Raw genomic sequence first — 15,400 nt, 5'->3', positions numbered from 1 at the left:
TCTTTCTCATTTTAAAACTTAAAACTAAAAAGCATATTGAAAGATGTGGGGTCGGTTTTAATTTAAATCCCCAAAGTAGGTTTTAGGGAGTTTTGCCAACCCAAAACAGCTCACCTAGAATGCTATCTGATCCATTGATGGGAGGAGTGTGTGAGGCAGCAACATAAGGCGAACTGCTGGTACTGCCACGATGGAAGCTAGACATTGGTGGGAGACTCGTGTTTATGTCTGTTGGTGAAACTGAGTGTGGAGGATAGCTCTAGAGAAAGAGGGAAAGAAACATGATCTATTAAATACATTTTCTGAATAATATGCACATATAACTGGACAACTATTATACAGGTCAAAGAGAACATTACAAGTTAGCAGCTGGAAGAGCACTGCTATTGTCATTTACTTTTGAAAAAGGCATACTAAATATAGTGAGCCTAGAAGTATTTCAAATGTTAGAAGTTTTGGCAGAATCAATTCTTACACTTGTAATCCAAAGAGAAACACAAACGAAGACAAAGTATTGCTGCACCCTAGTCACATGTTACAGCCTACCAAGCGGTCGTGTGAATGAAGGCTGCCGTAACTACTGGATTGAGACATGTGGGAAGCAGAGGTCCCCAGAATTCCACCAAAACCAGGCTGGCTCATCCCATTTGATGAACTCCAAAGGTCAGAAGAATTGTGGGTCCCATCTAAGACGAAAAGAGAAATACAAAATTTTTCTTAGCTAAAATTTTTTCTTTTATTTTGATGCTGTAAGAATTCAAAAAGACAACCTCCAGATACTTCTTCCCTCTCTTTCCCAATCCAGTCTTCTATCTTAGTTTTTTTCCCTCCAAACTGTGTAATTACTATTTAAAAGAAGGGAAGAAAGCTTTATAATTAGAGTGGGGAAAAAATAAACCAAACTGCAGTAGGCAGGTTGTCATAAAAATCCTCAAAAGATCTAAATTAATATCAAAGAGGATAATAAAAATCTCAAATTTGAGGATAGGTTGGATTTAATTTTGGTTGAATAGTATAACCACAAATATACCAAAAAATTCTTTATAATAAGCAATGTACATTATATCAAATATTATGAAACTGTGGAATAAAGAAGTTTCTCTGATAGAAAACATAAGTAATTGATAATGACTACCTTATAGTGTGAAATGTGTTAGTAATGACTTCACTCATGAGTGTAAAGTCCAAGAAGCGTTTATGTAGTGATTTACTGCTTCCATAGTATAGTATAGGCTTCCCATAGTCCAAAACCAAAGGAGACCAAATAAAAATGATTTGCTAGACATGAATTAAAGGAAATGCAATACTTTTTCTTTTTTAACAAGCCTTATTCTGTTCTTTGATATCCACTCTTTATATTGATCATTCTAGGAGTGATAAGAGTCTATACTTTAAACAAGAAACTAGTGTTAATATCTTTCATTCGTTTAAATTCTAAAATGAGAAAAAGTAGTTCTACTCATTTTTTTCAACTGAAGTCCTTTATAAGTTTGATCAATACTAGATGGACACACCATTGGTTTGCTGGATAGTCCAACTATACTGCAATCAGCAATAAACAGCATTAGAAATTTTAAACCAAATTTTAATTCACTTTGGTCAAAAATACCTACATAAATAACATTTGAATTCCTGTATAGGTATTCTTTTTCCTCACAATCTTAAAATATTAGCTAATATACAATAGATATAACTGCTGTAGGATTGACAACTATTTGGCAGTACTTACCTTGCATAAAGAAAGTACTAGCAAACATACTGGTTGGTGGCTTGGGAGATGGATAACTAGGAGATTCACGGTTGAAATCATCTGAATTTGGGGATGGTGCATATACCTTTAAATTAAACAGGAAATTTAATTAAAATGTAAATGACTATCATATATATCACTTATGTAAAATGAGTGTTATATTTCATAAAGGGCCTAAAAAGGCCCAGTTAATATCTGTGTAAAGGTTAAAAAATTAAAAAAAAATTAAAAAAAAATATCTGTGTAAAGGGCTGCCACAAATCCAAAGAAACTGACAAAAAATCCACATATATAATAATCTTACTGTCTACGTATTTGTTTTTAGCTGATTACTAGAGAAAAACACTACTCCAAAAATCCCCATATGCATCTTTGTGTGACAATTACACCAAGTGGCTGAATGATGTCATAAATGTTGTTTTGTTTACAAAACAAATTCATATAGGCTTATTTGGACTCAAAATGTGGTAGTGGAAACAATGTCTTTTGAATACAGCATGAAATAGAATTTGGGTGCATAAAATTCATTCTTTTCACTGTTACAAGACTTAACAAAATCAAAATGAGTTGGGTTAAAGAGTCACTATACTTTGTTATTATTAAAGGATAACCATAAGAGGCACAACGCAGGTTTCCAGAAACTTGCTTAACTTAGTAGGGTTAGGGATCCCTGGGTGGCGCAGCGGTTTGGTGCCTGCCTTTGGCCCGGGGCGCGATCCTGGAGACCCGGGATCGAATCCCACATCGGGCTCCCGGTGCATGGAGCCTGCTTCTCCCTCTGCCTGTGTCTCTGCCTCTCTGTCTCTCTCTGTGTGACTATCATGAATAAATAAATAAAATCTTTAAAAAAAAAAAAAAAAACTTAGTAGGGTTAGCAAAATTAAAAGCAAATTCTGCTGAGGGATTTTAACTTTAAGTAAACTTTCAAGTCTGCCACAGCTTTAAGAAAAGTTATTTAGGGGTCCCTGGGTGGCTCAGTCAGTTGAGGGTCCTGGTTTTACTCAGGTGATGATCTCAGGATCATGGGATCGAGCCCAGCATCTGGCTCTGCACTCAGCACAGAGTCGGCTTGAGATTCTCTATCCTCCTCCTCCTCTCCCTCCCTCTGCTGATGTGCACATGCATTCTCTCTCTAAAATAAAATATATAAAATCTTAAAAAAAGAGAAAAATCTCATTTAATTTGTCAGAGCAGTATTAATTTCCTTTGGTAAACCTTTGTTTCAGATAAGCAAACTATGAACATTTTGAATTGGCAAATGGCCAACATAGCCATTTCTCCACAAAACTAAATGGGCAGCTAAATAACCTTAATAATCAAAATACGATAAAACCATTCTCATCATGATCGCTAAAATCAAAAAAGGAAAACAAATTAACAATTAAGGTGATGCACACTCTATAAAAGAGTAAACCAAGAGGAAGAATGAAAAGGTATCCTATTGTGAACAGCATAGAAAATATATTTCTTTTGTTTAGTTAGATAAGAGTACATCCATTAAATGTCACTCCAAAATAAAAATCCTAAGTGTTTACTTAAGTAGAAGAAAATAGCTACTTTATTAAAATTATGAGAGCATGTATAAAAACAATCATACACATCTTTTAGGCACAAGCATAGAATATTTCTGGAATTACACGTAAGAAACTTAGTGGTTACACCTCTGGACTTAGAACTGGGAAGGAAGACATTTACTTTATGTCCTTTCACATATTCTGGTATTTTATCCTGAGCATGTATGTCTATGCACTAATAAAAAAGTTGAGGAAGCACACACTGAGATTAAAATGCAAGTCAAAATTTTATTTACATAAACTATCATTTATATTCATTTATTCTTCCTCTGAGGCATTAACTAACTATAAAGCCTCTTGACAAATTACCTAAGCTTCCAAGACTCAATTTCCTCATTGGTAAGATGGTGCTAACAGTACTTGCGTCAGGGGGTTGATGGGAAAATCAGATGAGATAATACATATACAATGCTTTTAGCATAGTAAGCACGATTAGCTAATAATATCTCAATTATCTTTCTGTCATTCTTGTAGGAGCCATTATTCTACAAAATATTGCCCTTTTTCAGTTCTTAAGGGCTGTTTCTTAATTTTTGTCTGCATAATACTACTTAGAAATACAATTCATGCTAAATAGAAGATTAAAAAGTTATTTTACATTTCTTGCCAACTAGTTGGTTTAATACTAGCACAGGTGTGTATCTTTTCAATGTTACTTAGGTTAGTTTCCTCTCATATCCCACAGGTAAAAACTACATACCTGTGCTACCTGACAAGTTTGGGACAAGACCTAAGAACCACCTAGTAAGACCCTAGATAAAGGAATATGGCAGATAAAATGTGTTTTCTTCCCCATTACACATACTAAATATATTTTTCTAGTTTAGTGCTATACATAAGACAGTGTCAGAGTGAAATAACTGGGTATGTACAAAGGTGTTTGGAATGTATTATATAGGCTGATGGGCAGGAAGAGTTTTTAGGAAAGGAATTTTGCACTTTTTTTCTTTTAATCAAGTATCAGTATCTAAACTTAGCTACACCTACATGTCCTCTGTCCCTTTTATACATAGATTTTTCCAAACTAGGCTGAAACTACAAACAATGAAGAATAAAGTAAATCCAAAGACCAGTGAGAAAATACAAATGAGATAAAATTTAGAAGACAGCATTAGAACATACGCTTCTTGTCACAAATGCTTATTTACTATATACACCATCATGATCTCAAAGCATGAAATACAAAATTCTCTAACTCTATCCGGGTTATAGATTGAAATAATATCTAAGCCTCCAACTTGTGAAAAAAACTCATTGTGATGTGTCATCTCACAAAAAAATCTACATAATTTGTCAATTTAAATGTGTAATTTGTCAATTTTTATTTACCTTTATTCCTATTCAATTCACTGTATTCCATACATAATATACTACACTTTAAAAGATTCTAAATTTTTGCAATTATAAAAGCAAATAAAGGATAAACCTGAATGTACTGATTTACAATCACTGTTAAACGAAGAAGAATATGCTGATCAGATAATCACTGTCAAGGAAAACAAGAAAACCAAGATAAACACAACAAAGGCAGAAGAGACTTGCCTATTCTTATGTAAAAATTTTAAGCTGTATGGAAAAAACAAGGCTCATTTTAGAGGTAAAATTGTTTTTAATGTTAGTTTTTATAAACAGACTTTGAAAAGGAATGAATGGACTTTTAAAAGATAGATCTTATAAATGAAAATGGTAAAAACTCTAAACTATTAAGAAAGCTTATCATTTATTTACTAACATAAGTTTAAAGTTTTTAATCATAATAAAAATGTTTGAAAAACCTGGTTCTTAAAGAGGCCCATCTAACAGCATTTCTAACACCGGCCAAATAACTTTACTTTTGGTATCTTAACCATAGCTTGCAAAAACATAGATGCAATGTTATGAAGCAGCAGTTGTGCCAGTCTCAATTTTTCAGATCAAAGAGTTCTTGCGGCAAAGCGCAACTGATGTGGTCTCAAAGACTTTATTAACTCCAGATGTAGGGGAATAGTCAGCCAATTCCACAAAAAGAGCAAGTCTCTTTTAGTTACAATCAGTACTGGCCACAAATTAAAACCAGACTGCTTATGTCATCTGATCACCTGCACATAGATGCCAGTTTTTTTTTCTCTAGTTAATGATCTAATCATACGTTTACATCTTCAGTATGATTTTGTATCACAACAAACAATCTTAAAATTAAGAGAAAGGAATATATATGCTTTAAAATAATTAAAATCTACCAGGAATCAAACTATTCAAAAGAGAAATAGAAGAGCGCCTTGCTGGCTCAGTCGGTAGAGTTTGTGACTTTTGATCTCAGGTTTGTGAGTTCGACCCCCACCGGTGGGTGTAGAGATTACTTAAAAAAAAAAAAAAAAAAAAAAAACCTAAAAGAAGGTATAATTAAATAATTTAAGATGTATTAAAAATTAAAATGTGGTAGATATTTATAACTTTTCTTTAGAATTCTAACTTCCATTTCAGAATGAAAGGCTCACAACTGTTATCATGACACTGTCTTCTTTCCCAAGCACTTACACATTTTATCCTCCAGGAATGGTGATGAGAGAAATTGTGAGTGTCTGGTGAACAGAACTGTAACATTTATTCCAACTTGAATGAATATAACTGAAAATCTAAGATCCCTTCCTGTTAAGTCTGGTTGAAAAGAACAAATCCACATCAATATCTTTAATGTCCTCATGTCACCCACCCAAACTTACTTTTTAAGAGTGACAGAGCATTTCAGGGGTGAATATTCACAATTACTCTTTACAGTGATTACACAATTATCCTTGGGATGTTTTAGCTCATTCAACCAACTGGGAGTCAAGTTAACAAAAACATTCCTTTTTACTTGCTTGGATGATTCAGTTTTGTCATATGGATAACTCCTAATTCAGGGCAGATCATTCTCTGTTCAGCTCTAAAGGCTGGAGCTGTGCACTGTGTTCTTGATTTCAATGCATCCTTCCTGTGATTAATACTGGAAACATCCTTGTCAGGCAGGGAGCCATAAATGATTTTCTGATAGTTATTGAGAAAAGATGCGAAGTAGCAGCTTTTGCTAAAAAGATAGGTTTTTCTTTTTCATTTTTTTTTAAATTGTGTCACATCCAGTGATGGGTTAAAAGACGATGTCATTCCCCATGCCTTTAAAAATAGATCCATAGCCTGTGTGGTGGCTGATATTTTTAAACGTCCCAAATGATAGGAGATGAGTTAGGAATTCTTTAGTATGTGAGAATAGCTATAAATCTTAATTAAGATACCCTTCCACAGAAAATGAGAGGAATGCTTTAGATGAGCACTATCCAACAGAGGTCTCTGTGATGATAAATATGTTCTACATCTGTGCTATACAATATAGTAGCCACTAGTTACATGTGACTATTGAACACTTGAAGTATGAACAGTACAGCTGAGGAATTGAATTTTTAATTTTACTTTAATCAAATAGTCACATGCGACTAGTGGTTACTATACTGAACAACATAGGTCTAAATCATTTTTCCTTACTCAGTTTAGAATTGCGTAAATTATTTTGAAAGAAATATTCTTGGAGTCCAGGCCTATGAAAACCAGTATTATCCTAAATGATTTAGGAACATCTTCACCTGATTTGGAAAAAAGAAAGATGGAAAAGCTTATCTGAATATGTTCTTACACAATAATTATTATTAAGATTTCATTATATTTAGGCATCTATTAGCCCTATTGTCAAGATGATGTAAATAGCAGTCTTCCTTAAATTCCAGTATTTTAAGTAACATTAAACATTTTGATACATGCTAACAAGGACCTCCCTTATGTGAAAAGTTTAGTAAGAGAAATCATCTTTAGCACAGTCTTTATCAACTTACCAAGGTAACAAAACGTTTGGCTAATGTACCCTACACCACAATTTCAAAATAAAAGTGTAATATTATATTCAGGAATAGCCACTTAATTTATCTGATTTTTATATAACTATATTTTGTATTAAACAATAATAAACTTATAAGATATACCACTTGAGGACCTAAAACCGGGGAAAAAAAATCTAGGTCACTGAAAAAAAAAAAAAGAAAACCACAACCTAAGGAAAATTATATCTTTCAGAACTGTATTTAAAACCCTGGGCCAATAATTTTTAAAATATGCATGTTAAGGGTCAACACTTAAAAATTAAGAAAAACTAGGTAATTAATATAAGTATTTATTTTTTGGTTATTGATGATGAACCCATTCAAGTTCCTCACACAATAATACAAACAACAGTTTCTAATTCTGAATTTTGGGGGCCCTGAATGTAGTAAAAAGAGGCTGTTTAAAAAAAGAGTAAAGAAAAGTTTTGCTTTAAGAATTATACTGATTCAGACAAGGATGCTAGGTAGGTGTTAGAGGAAGTTCAAGAAATTTCCTAAAAACAATTTTCTATTAATTTTTCTGATCATTCTCGAGCCATTATTTTCTGTGAATACTGATCTAACATATAAACTTAAATAAAAAGCATCTTTAACCTAAATGGCAAAATTTTAAGGTTTCTGAAATTTATGGCTTTCTAATTTCTTTGTTCCTTTCTCTAATACAAATTAAAAGAAATATAACCCCAAAGAAAGACATTAATGACTTTAAATAAATCTATAAAATCATTGCCTAATTTAAGAATTTTCCAGTATCTGGGGATCCCTGGGTGGCTCAGCGGCGGTTTGGCACCTGCCTTCAGCCCAGGGTGTGATCCCGGAGTCCTGGGATCGAGTCCCATGTCCGGCTCCTTGCATGGGGCCTGCTTCTTCCTCTGCCTGTGTCTCTGCCTCTCCTTCTCTCTCTCTCTAATGAATAAATAAAATCTTAAAACAAAAAAAAGAATTTTTCAGTATAAGAATACTTAAGTAACAGATTTGATAAATATTTAATGCTTTCAGTACCTTATTACTTCATAAAAATAGAAATTTTGCCATTTTGCCATCAAGTCCAATCTACTACTGGAGTTTTTACGGTAATTCCAAGCCTAAGTGGGAAAATATTTACATAGTTTCAATATCAAATACCCTAAGAACTCAAACCAAAGGCATTATAAAGCACAACATCTGAAGTACAAGGACTAACTCAGGGACATATAAACCATCTCTGAGGATTCCTTTTATCTAATTAGCCTGCTAAAAACACAACTGGGACTTCTGTAAAAGGGATAAAAATACGTGCTTTTATTTTCAAGTTTCATAAATAAAGGGATCAATATATTTTCCCAAGAATTCCTAGAGACATATTTAGGGGTGAAATGAAGTAAAATTTCCTAACAACAAGAAAACAAAATTCCAGTTTTTAGTACAAAGCAGCTTAAAAATCAATTACTAATTCTGCTATCAAACAAGCACAGTTGGATATTACTGGTTTTCAATTGTGAGAAAAATGTCTCAGGAAGTAAGCACATTTTTATTAATCTTAAGTTAACATCACTGGGCATTTTTCACCAGTTCTTTATTGTAACTGCTATCTTTGTTGTAATAATCACAGTTTTTCCTGAGAGAGAAACTATGGAATTTTTAAGGGACTGGGTTTGAAATTTGTATGCTAAGTTAATATACTGAACAAAGCGATGAGTGTCATTCCTTAGTTCCCTATATTTTAAAGAAATTTAGATCCAACAATACATCACCTGATCTCTTTCTTCAACACATTCATGAACTAGTGGAAAGGGATATATATTTCTTTCTAAAACATTAATAAAGCTGACCAGGGACAACATACTCTCCTGGCAACGGCTGTAGTTTTAAACTCACTGGTATTTGTGCTCACAAAATAAGAAAAAAAAAAAAAAAAAAAAAAAAAAAACCAAAAACCTTTTGGATTTATATCTATATTCTAGATAGTTTTGGTAAAGCGGAAGAACTTCAAAGTAGATTTAAGCTAAAGTCCTTGTCATTCTAGGTCTTTAGCGCTGTATTTCAGAATTCTTTAATTCATGTTTTCCTCATCATACAAATGTTAGATTTAACTCTACTGGACCCATACACAGGCTAGAAATTTGAATTAATTCCCTTGTACTTTCCTCTCTCATGTTAATTAGCAATAAATTCCCAATGGAACCCAAACGTAGCTCTATATGCTTTCATGATGGTTTCTGTGCTTTTATTAACTGAGAATGTTTATTTGCAAAATAAGGCTTAGAAGTATTTACAATGAAACATTAGCTACTTCATACTCTAATTCTTATGAAAATACAAACTACAGGGGCAGGCAGGTGCCAAAACCATGGCTAAACCAATTTTCAGTACTATGAGTTCTATTAGAAAAGAAGACCAAGCTAGTCTGATTTCCTGAGTTTTTAAACAAATCTGGTTTAAAGCTCTTCCACAGAAACTAATAAAAATCTGCTTGACTGACTACATCAATTTGCATTCATAAAACTGTTAGTCTCATCATATATGCAAAATACATTATGTGTTTATAAGGGTGGACTCCTGTTTTCCTCAGTTACATTTTCTTTCCAGTGTGGCATATTTTGATACAAATTAAAGTAAGGATAAATGAAGTCTGGCCTTTTGCTTCGGAGACTAGTTAACTTGCCTTTGGGAAAACCTACTCTTGGGAGAGAGATTTGGGTTCAATTCTAACCTCAGCACTTACTAACTGGGTGAGGCTTTGGGTGAGGCTTGAGCAAGTTATCTAACTTCCCGGAACCTTGTTTTCCTAATTTATAAAAGAATGGTAGTAACAACTAAATGACAGAGAGGTTTTGAGAGTTAAAGGAGGTAAACATAAAGCCCTCAGTATAGTTCCTGACAGAGAGTAGCCCTTATAATCATGTTTCTTCTTTCCCAGATTCCATCCAAAGAAGCTCAATATTAAAAGTGTATTTCTAAGCTTGAGTTTCAAAACTTGGATTTCTGTGTTGTCTCTAATAAGATTAAAATAATCCCGTCATACAATTAAAAGAGCATCATGTCTGTACTTGCTGCAATTTTTATACCTGGAACACTCTGTAGCATCTTCAGTTCAAGGCCTAGAAAATGGAGGCTGATCAGATCAGAGGAAGGCCGAAACTCCAGAATCCTCAAGGTGAAGAAAACAGGAATCCTCTCCTCCCAAAACTTTACTTCCTTTACCTCTAAGACTTTCTACCTTTCTGCATAAAGGACACAATTTAGTCATATCAATGAGAAAACTGAATGCAGGCCAAGTTCTTTATACATAAGGAAGCTCAGAAACCCATTATTCCTTGCTATTTTTTAAATCTCAAAAACTTGATATTCAAAATGGTTTTCAGTTTCCTGTTTATGATAAACATATTAATATTTTACAGTATGTTACAGAATACAACTACACAAAGGCTACATATGATACAGATTATTAAGCCCTTCTCTTTTCAAATAGTGGGAAAAATAGGGTTAACATCTTGGCGTTTCTGCATATGGATGCCCAAGCCTGTTATACTTCCAACAACATAATATGACCACAAAATCTTAAATAATAAAATACAGAAAACCTCTTCTCTCATTAATCTGTTTTTTGCTAAAGACTATTCAGTCTTATTGTTAAAATACCTCAAACATCCTTAAATACACGAAACCAACTTGAAAATATAAAAATAAAAACCCGAAAAAAAGAGAAAGCATTTTAAGACCAGTACCAATCAGGATTTCTTGCTCCCTTAACACCCACAATGGGATCTTAAAAATGAAATCAATGGGAACTTGTTAGCATTTCAAACTATTAACCTGCCCTATCATCTAAAATAAACTGTAAAGTGGGATTAAAGAGTGAGCTTAAATTTAACCTATTCACTATGAGGATTATATAAAAATTCCATAACTGAATGAAGTATATATTTCACTTAGAGTCTGGAAATACTAAGTACTAGTTTTTACCATGATCCATTGATGGGTAGACATTCCTCAATCAATATTCACAATAAAGTGAGGCATTCACATAGTCTTTGGATAATGTAATTACATACTACATCGTTTTCTTATTGAAGAGTTATAAGAGAATAATGAAAAAACTAGAGGTGGTAAAAATAAAATACACATAGGAAAATACATTAAGACTAGGGCCTTATGATACAGAGGATTAAGCAATGTATCAGCTCTTTATGCATTTTTGAAGAATATAAAAATCACCTTTGACCTATATCAGGCACAGGCTATCAATTTTCAGGCTACACTTCTCTATCATACCCGCTAGGTCATCTACCGTAAGTCTGGAAATACTTAATACCATCAAAGCTGTCCCCTGCCCCCAACCCAATGTAGAACAAAGAGAAATGTTGTAATAGAGTGATCTGTGCTCTTGAAAGAATAAAATCTAAACTCAATTTGAGTTATAGCCTCTCCCCGCTTCAGAGGTCTTGTACAATTAATTTTACTGAACTCACAGACACACAATCTTCAAAATGACTATTTTACTGAGAATTGGATATAAAAGTATTTTCACATTTTAAAGACAGCAAGGAAGCTATACAAAGATCAAATAATTTCATTTATATTCCCCCATCTAAATCTACCTCTCACATTCTCCAAAGCTCTGCTTATATGGGTAGTGTGAATACATACTTTTTAAATAAGTTTAGGATATTCTGGCTTGATTATCATCTATTAAGAAAGCTTACCAAAAGTTAACCAAATGCTATCAGAGTCCAAAGAGGCCTTCCCAAAGCAGTCAGAGAATGAGAAAGTGCTTTCATTAGTTCTCATGTATCCTGGTTAGAACCATATGCTACTTTAAAACATTTCAACCAGTAAAAAAGGGAAGGAACAAGCATATCTGATTTTATACCTATTTTAGGAAAATGTGATTATATTTTCTTTATAACTTCAAACACTAAAAATGCCTCCACTCTTGACCCCCCCCCCCCAAATCACTAAAGTCATATGTGTATTTAATAAGACACCTGAGGGGAAAATTTTTTTGGTAAAGATTAAGGAGGAAAATACTGAATTTCTGACATAAATCCAAGATTGTTATTCAGTAGTATAACATTTTTACCATGTTTATCAATTATCTTATAAGGATAACTCCTAATTTTCCAGTGAAGCTCACTTTTAGAATATACAAAATCCTCTGACTTAAAGATACTTTTGTAGAAATATACTAAATAATATTAAGAAAAGCTTTGCTTAGCAACACAGAAAGGTATTATTTTAAAACATCTAACCATGTGCTATAAATTGCCCAGAAATACATTCTTTGGAAAATGTTTAAATGCATTCTTTGAAAAATAGTGATTTACTTTATGAATCTGTACAGGGTCAAAATTCTAGTTTGATTGGAAACAGATGGTATCCCAGTAAAGTCAGGCTCTGGACCTGAAACTCCAAACAGGAAATACGGCCCTCACTAGCTGACTGCTTCCCTAATCATTCCCAGAGCTTCATACTTGTTATTTTTATGAATATCCAAGATGACTTTCATCTTTCCTTTCTATCTACAAAGCATCAAACAATCCTCTCTCTCTGTGAATGTGTATATATTTTATATATAAATTATGTTTACAATATAAAAAACATTGAAAAAATGTACTTTCAAGCTCATTGCTATTAAAGATATCAGGCATTAAAAATAATAAGTCACAAATTCAGGTTTATTTTCTATCCTATTTCTAAAATAAAAGCCAACAACTACTGAGTAACAGTGTCAAAGGCAACTTTACTGATACTACTTACAAAGAAACACACAGTTTAAATGTTTGCAGAAAATAATAAAACCTCACAGGTCTTAGTAAAAAGCAATTAATCTACACTATTTTCCATTAAACAAGCCATTTAGAAGCTATATGAACAAAGAAAAGGACTTACCGTTTTCCCATTGTAGTAATACATCAAAGAATTGCTGCCCATTCCAGGGACAGGATAAGCACAATACATGTTGATTTTGAAAATGTTAGTTTGCAGCTAATGCATACAGCTTCTCTCCAAGACATACATCCACACAGCCAAACAGAGTTAAGTCTTCAGCACTATGCATCCACACATGGATCTACTCAAAAGGAACTTATGCAAAATAGGACTGAACCAACTCACAGACCAGAGAGGGAGGGGAGGGTTTATGCTGTAAGTAACCTCTTTCAATTTCTATCAAGTCCTTGCATTGGTGGAGGATACCAAGAAGACAAAGTTTGGGTATTAAAAAAATACAAGTCACTTAGGAATGCTAAATAATGAAAAGAGATATAGTGTCCTAGATATAAATGTCCCAGGAAGTTGTTAATTTTGTCATATATATGATACATAACTCTCTCTCAAAGAAAGGCAAACTGACATCTCTCAATCTGTTTTCTAGTTTTAATTAATTAAATTAGAGTACAGGTGGCAGGGAAACCCAGCTTGCTATATACCTCTAGCAACATTACCATCTGGCCTGTCTAAAGTTGCTTTCCAACTTTGATAAACACATGATCAAGCTATCAGGAATTGGAAACATTGAATCATGTGTAACAAGAAGGATCTAGACAGTTAAGCCTTGTACAAAATCACTTCCTGGAGAAAGCGGACCCATCACATAAGTACCTCTTAACTAGCTAGAGCAGATCATGATTTTTTTTTAGGTTATAGAAATCATATTGGAAAAAAATGTTGAAAGGAACACATTTCTTGAAAAAGTTCAGTATAAAAACTTAAAAAAATTATCTTGAAAATAAAATGTTTTTAAAAACATAATACGATTTTCAGTTACAAACCTCCTCAAATTCCTCATTTACCACACCAGTTAAAAGTTTATAATGGACTACACTCTTCTAGACCATCTAATATGTGAAAGGAATTCAGTAGTTAAATAGAAAAAACAAACAAGGTTTTGTTTTCCCTTATATAAAAGTGTGAAAGGCTGGTGTGTATGACAGACAAGATGTGCATTATAGCGGATTAAAAAAAAAGTTTTGTTTTTGTTTTTGTTTTTTTTTTTTTACAAAAAAGTTTCCTAAAAGTCTTTCCTTTTCCTGCAAGTTCATTATTGTTCTTAAAGAATACTTTATATAATCATATTTTTATGTTAATGCTCAAATTTCTCAAAAAGGAAAAATAAGGTATAGAAATGTCTCATAGACTTAAGCATTTCATTATACTCATAGGTCAAAATGTTTTAGATACTGTCTGCAAATACATGTTTCTCCACATATTATTTTGTTATTTAAAAAAGTTTTCAATTTGTCTTTTGCATTTGTCTGGATTCTAACCCAGAGAAACAGAATGGAAACATTTTGTCTCCTTGCTCCCTGTCAAAACCTCTTTGTATTACTCTCTCTTCTCTCTGTGCCTTATAGGTTCTAACAAAACTGCGCTAATCAGAGGAGAGCTAACAAGCTGCAAAAAGGGGCACATCACCTTTTTTCAAGGCATCTTTATGAAGCAGAGCTCTTCTAAAATATTCCAGAAACATTCAATAAGAGAGCAAAAAATAAACAAAAAAACCCAATCCATTCTTATGAAGCATACTGATCAAATTACAGTAATAAAACCAAATCAGACAATAAGGCCAGCTAACTTCACAACGTTTAAAAGCTGATGGTATCGGAATAACAATAAAACCTCCCCACATTCTCCAGATACAGAAAAGACTAAGCAGCAGCTGCAAAAGAACATCACTGTACAGCAGACTATTAAAATGCCAGTCTGCAGAGTGGTTTGTAACTTCCTCCCTCCTGAGAGACCACAAAGACCCATTTCAATCCTTAGAGAACTGTGTAAAAAGCTTTGATTTACAATTAACAATGCCAAGCCTTAAAACCATTCAAGTAAATTTTACTCTTTCATAGATATAGTCATTCTCTGACAGAACAACTACTCTTAAAAAAAAAAAAAGGAAAATCAGTCATCTAGAATAAAATTTCCTTTTTCTCTTAATGATTAAAAATGTAAAAATTTACTTTTGAATAGAAATAGAGGAATGGGGAAAAGAAAGAAGACATGAAGCACTGATAATACTTGAACATTTCTTCCTATAATCATTGTTCCAACTTGAGACAACTTTTATATGATGGTAACAACAACAACAGAATCCACTTACAGTAGGCTCATTTCTCTGGGACTTGTGATACAGAGTACTATTTTGTCTAATAAAACACACTATAATGCAAACCCAACTACACAATCTTGGCTATTAAAGCACAATGAAAATT

At 33.1% G+C, this 15,400-nt stretch overlaps 1 protein-coding gene across 14 annotated transcripts in view; it reads right to left on the bottom strand.

The window, feature by feature from the left end:
- TCF12 (transcription factor 12) overlaps window positions 1-15,400 on the bottom strand; it is a 374,750-nt gene that overhangs the window by 46,317 nt on the left and 313,033 nt on the right. For 10 of the 14 annotated variants that reach the window (XM_038580520.1, XM_038580518.1, XM_038580521.1 and 7 more), the window contains 3 exons: window positions 1,730-1,835; window positions 547-686; window positions 115-259 (listed from right to left, as the gene is read on the bottom strand). In XM_038580520.1, coding sequence (XP_038436448.1) covers window positions 115-259; window positions 547-686; window positions 1,730-1,835 — 391 coding nt within the window. Of the gene's footprint in view, window positions 1-114; window positions 260-546; window positions 687-1,729; window positions 1,836-13,082; window positions 13,260-15,400 lie in introns of those variants that run through there. The other 4 variants (XM_038580529.1, XM_038580531.1, XM_038580528.1 and 1 more) reach the window with 3 other exon arrangements.

The sequence above is a fragment of the Canis lupus genome, chromosome 30, assembly GCF_011100685.1.
Source record: "Canis lupus familiaris isolate Mischka breed German Shepherd chromosome 30, alternate assembly UU_Cfam_GSD_1.0, whole genome shotgun sequence".
NCBI classification, from domain to species: Eukaryota; Metazoa; Chordata; class Mammalia; order Carnivora; family Canidae; genus Canis; species Canis lupus.
The sequence above is the reverse complement of the archived record's forward strand: the minus strand, read 5'-3'. Positions and strand labels throughout refer to the sequence as shown.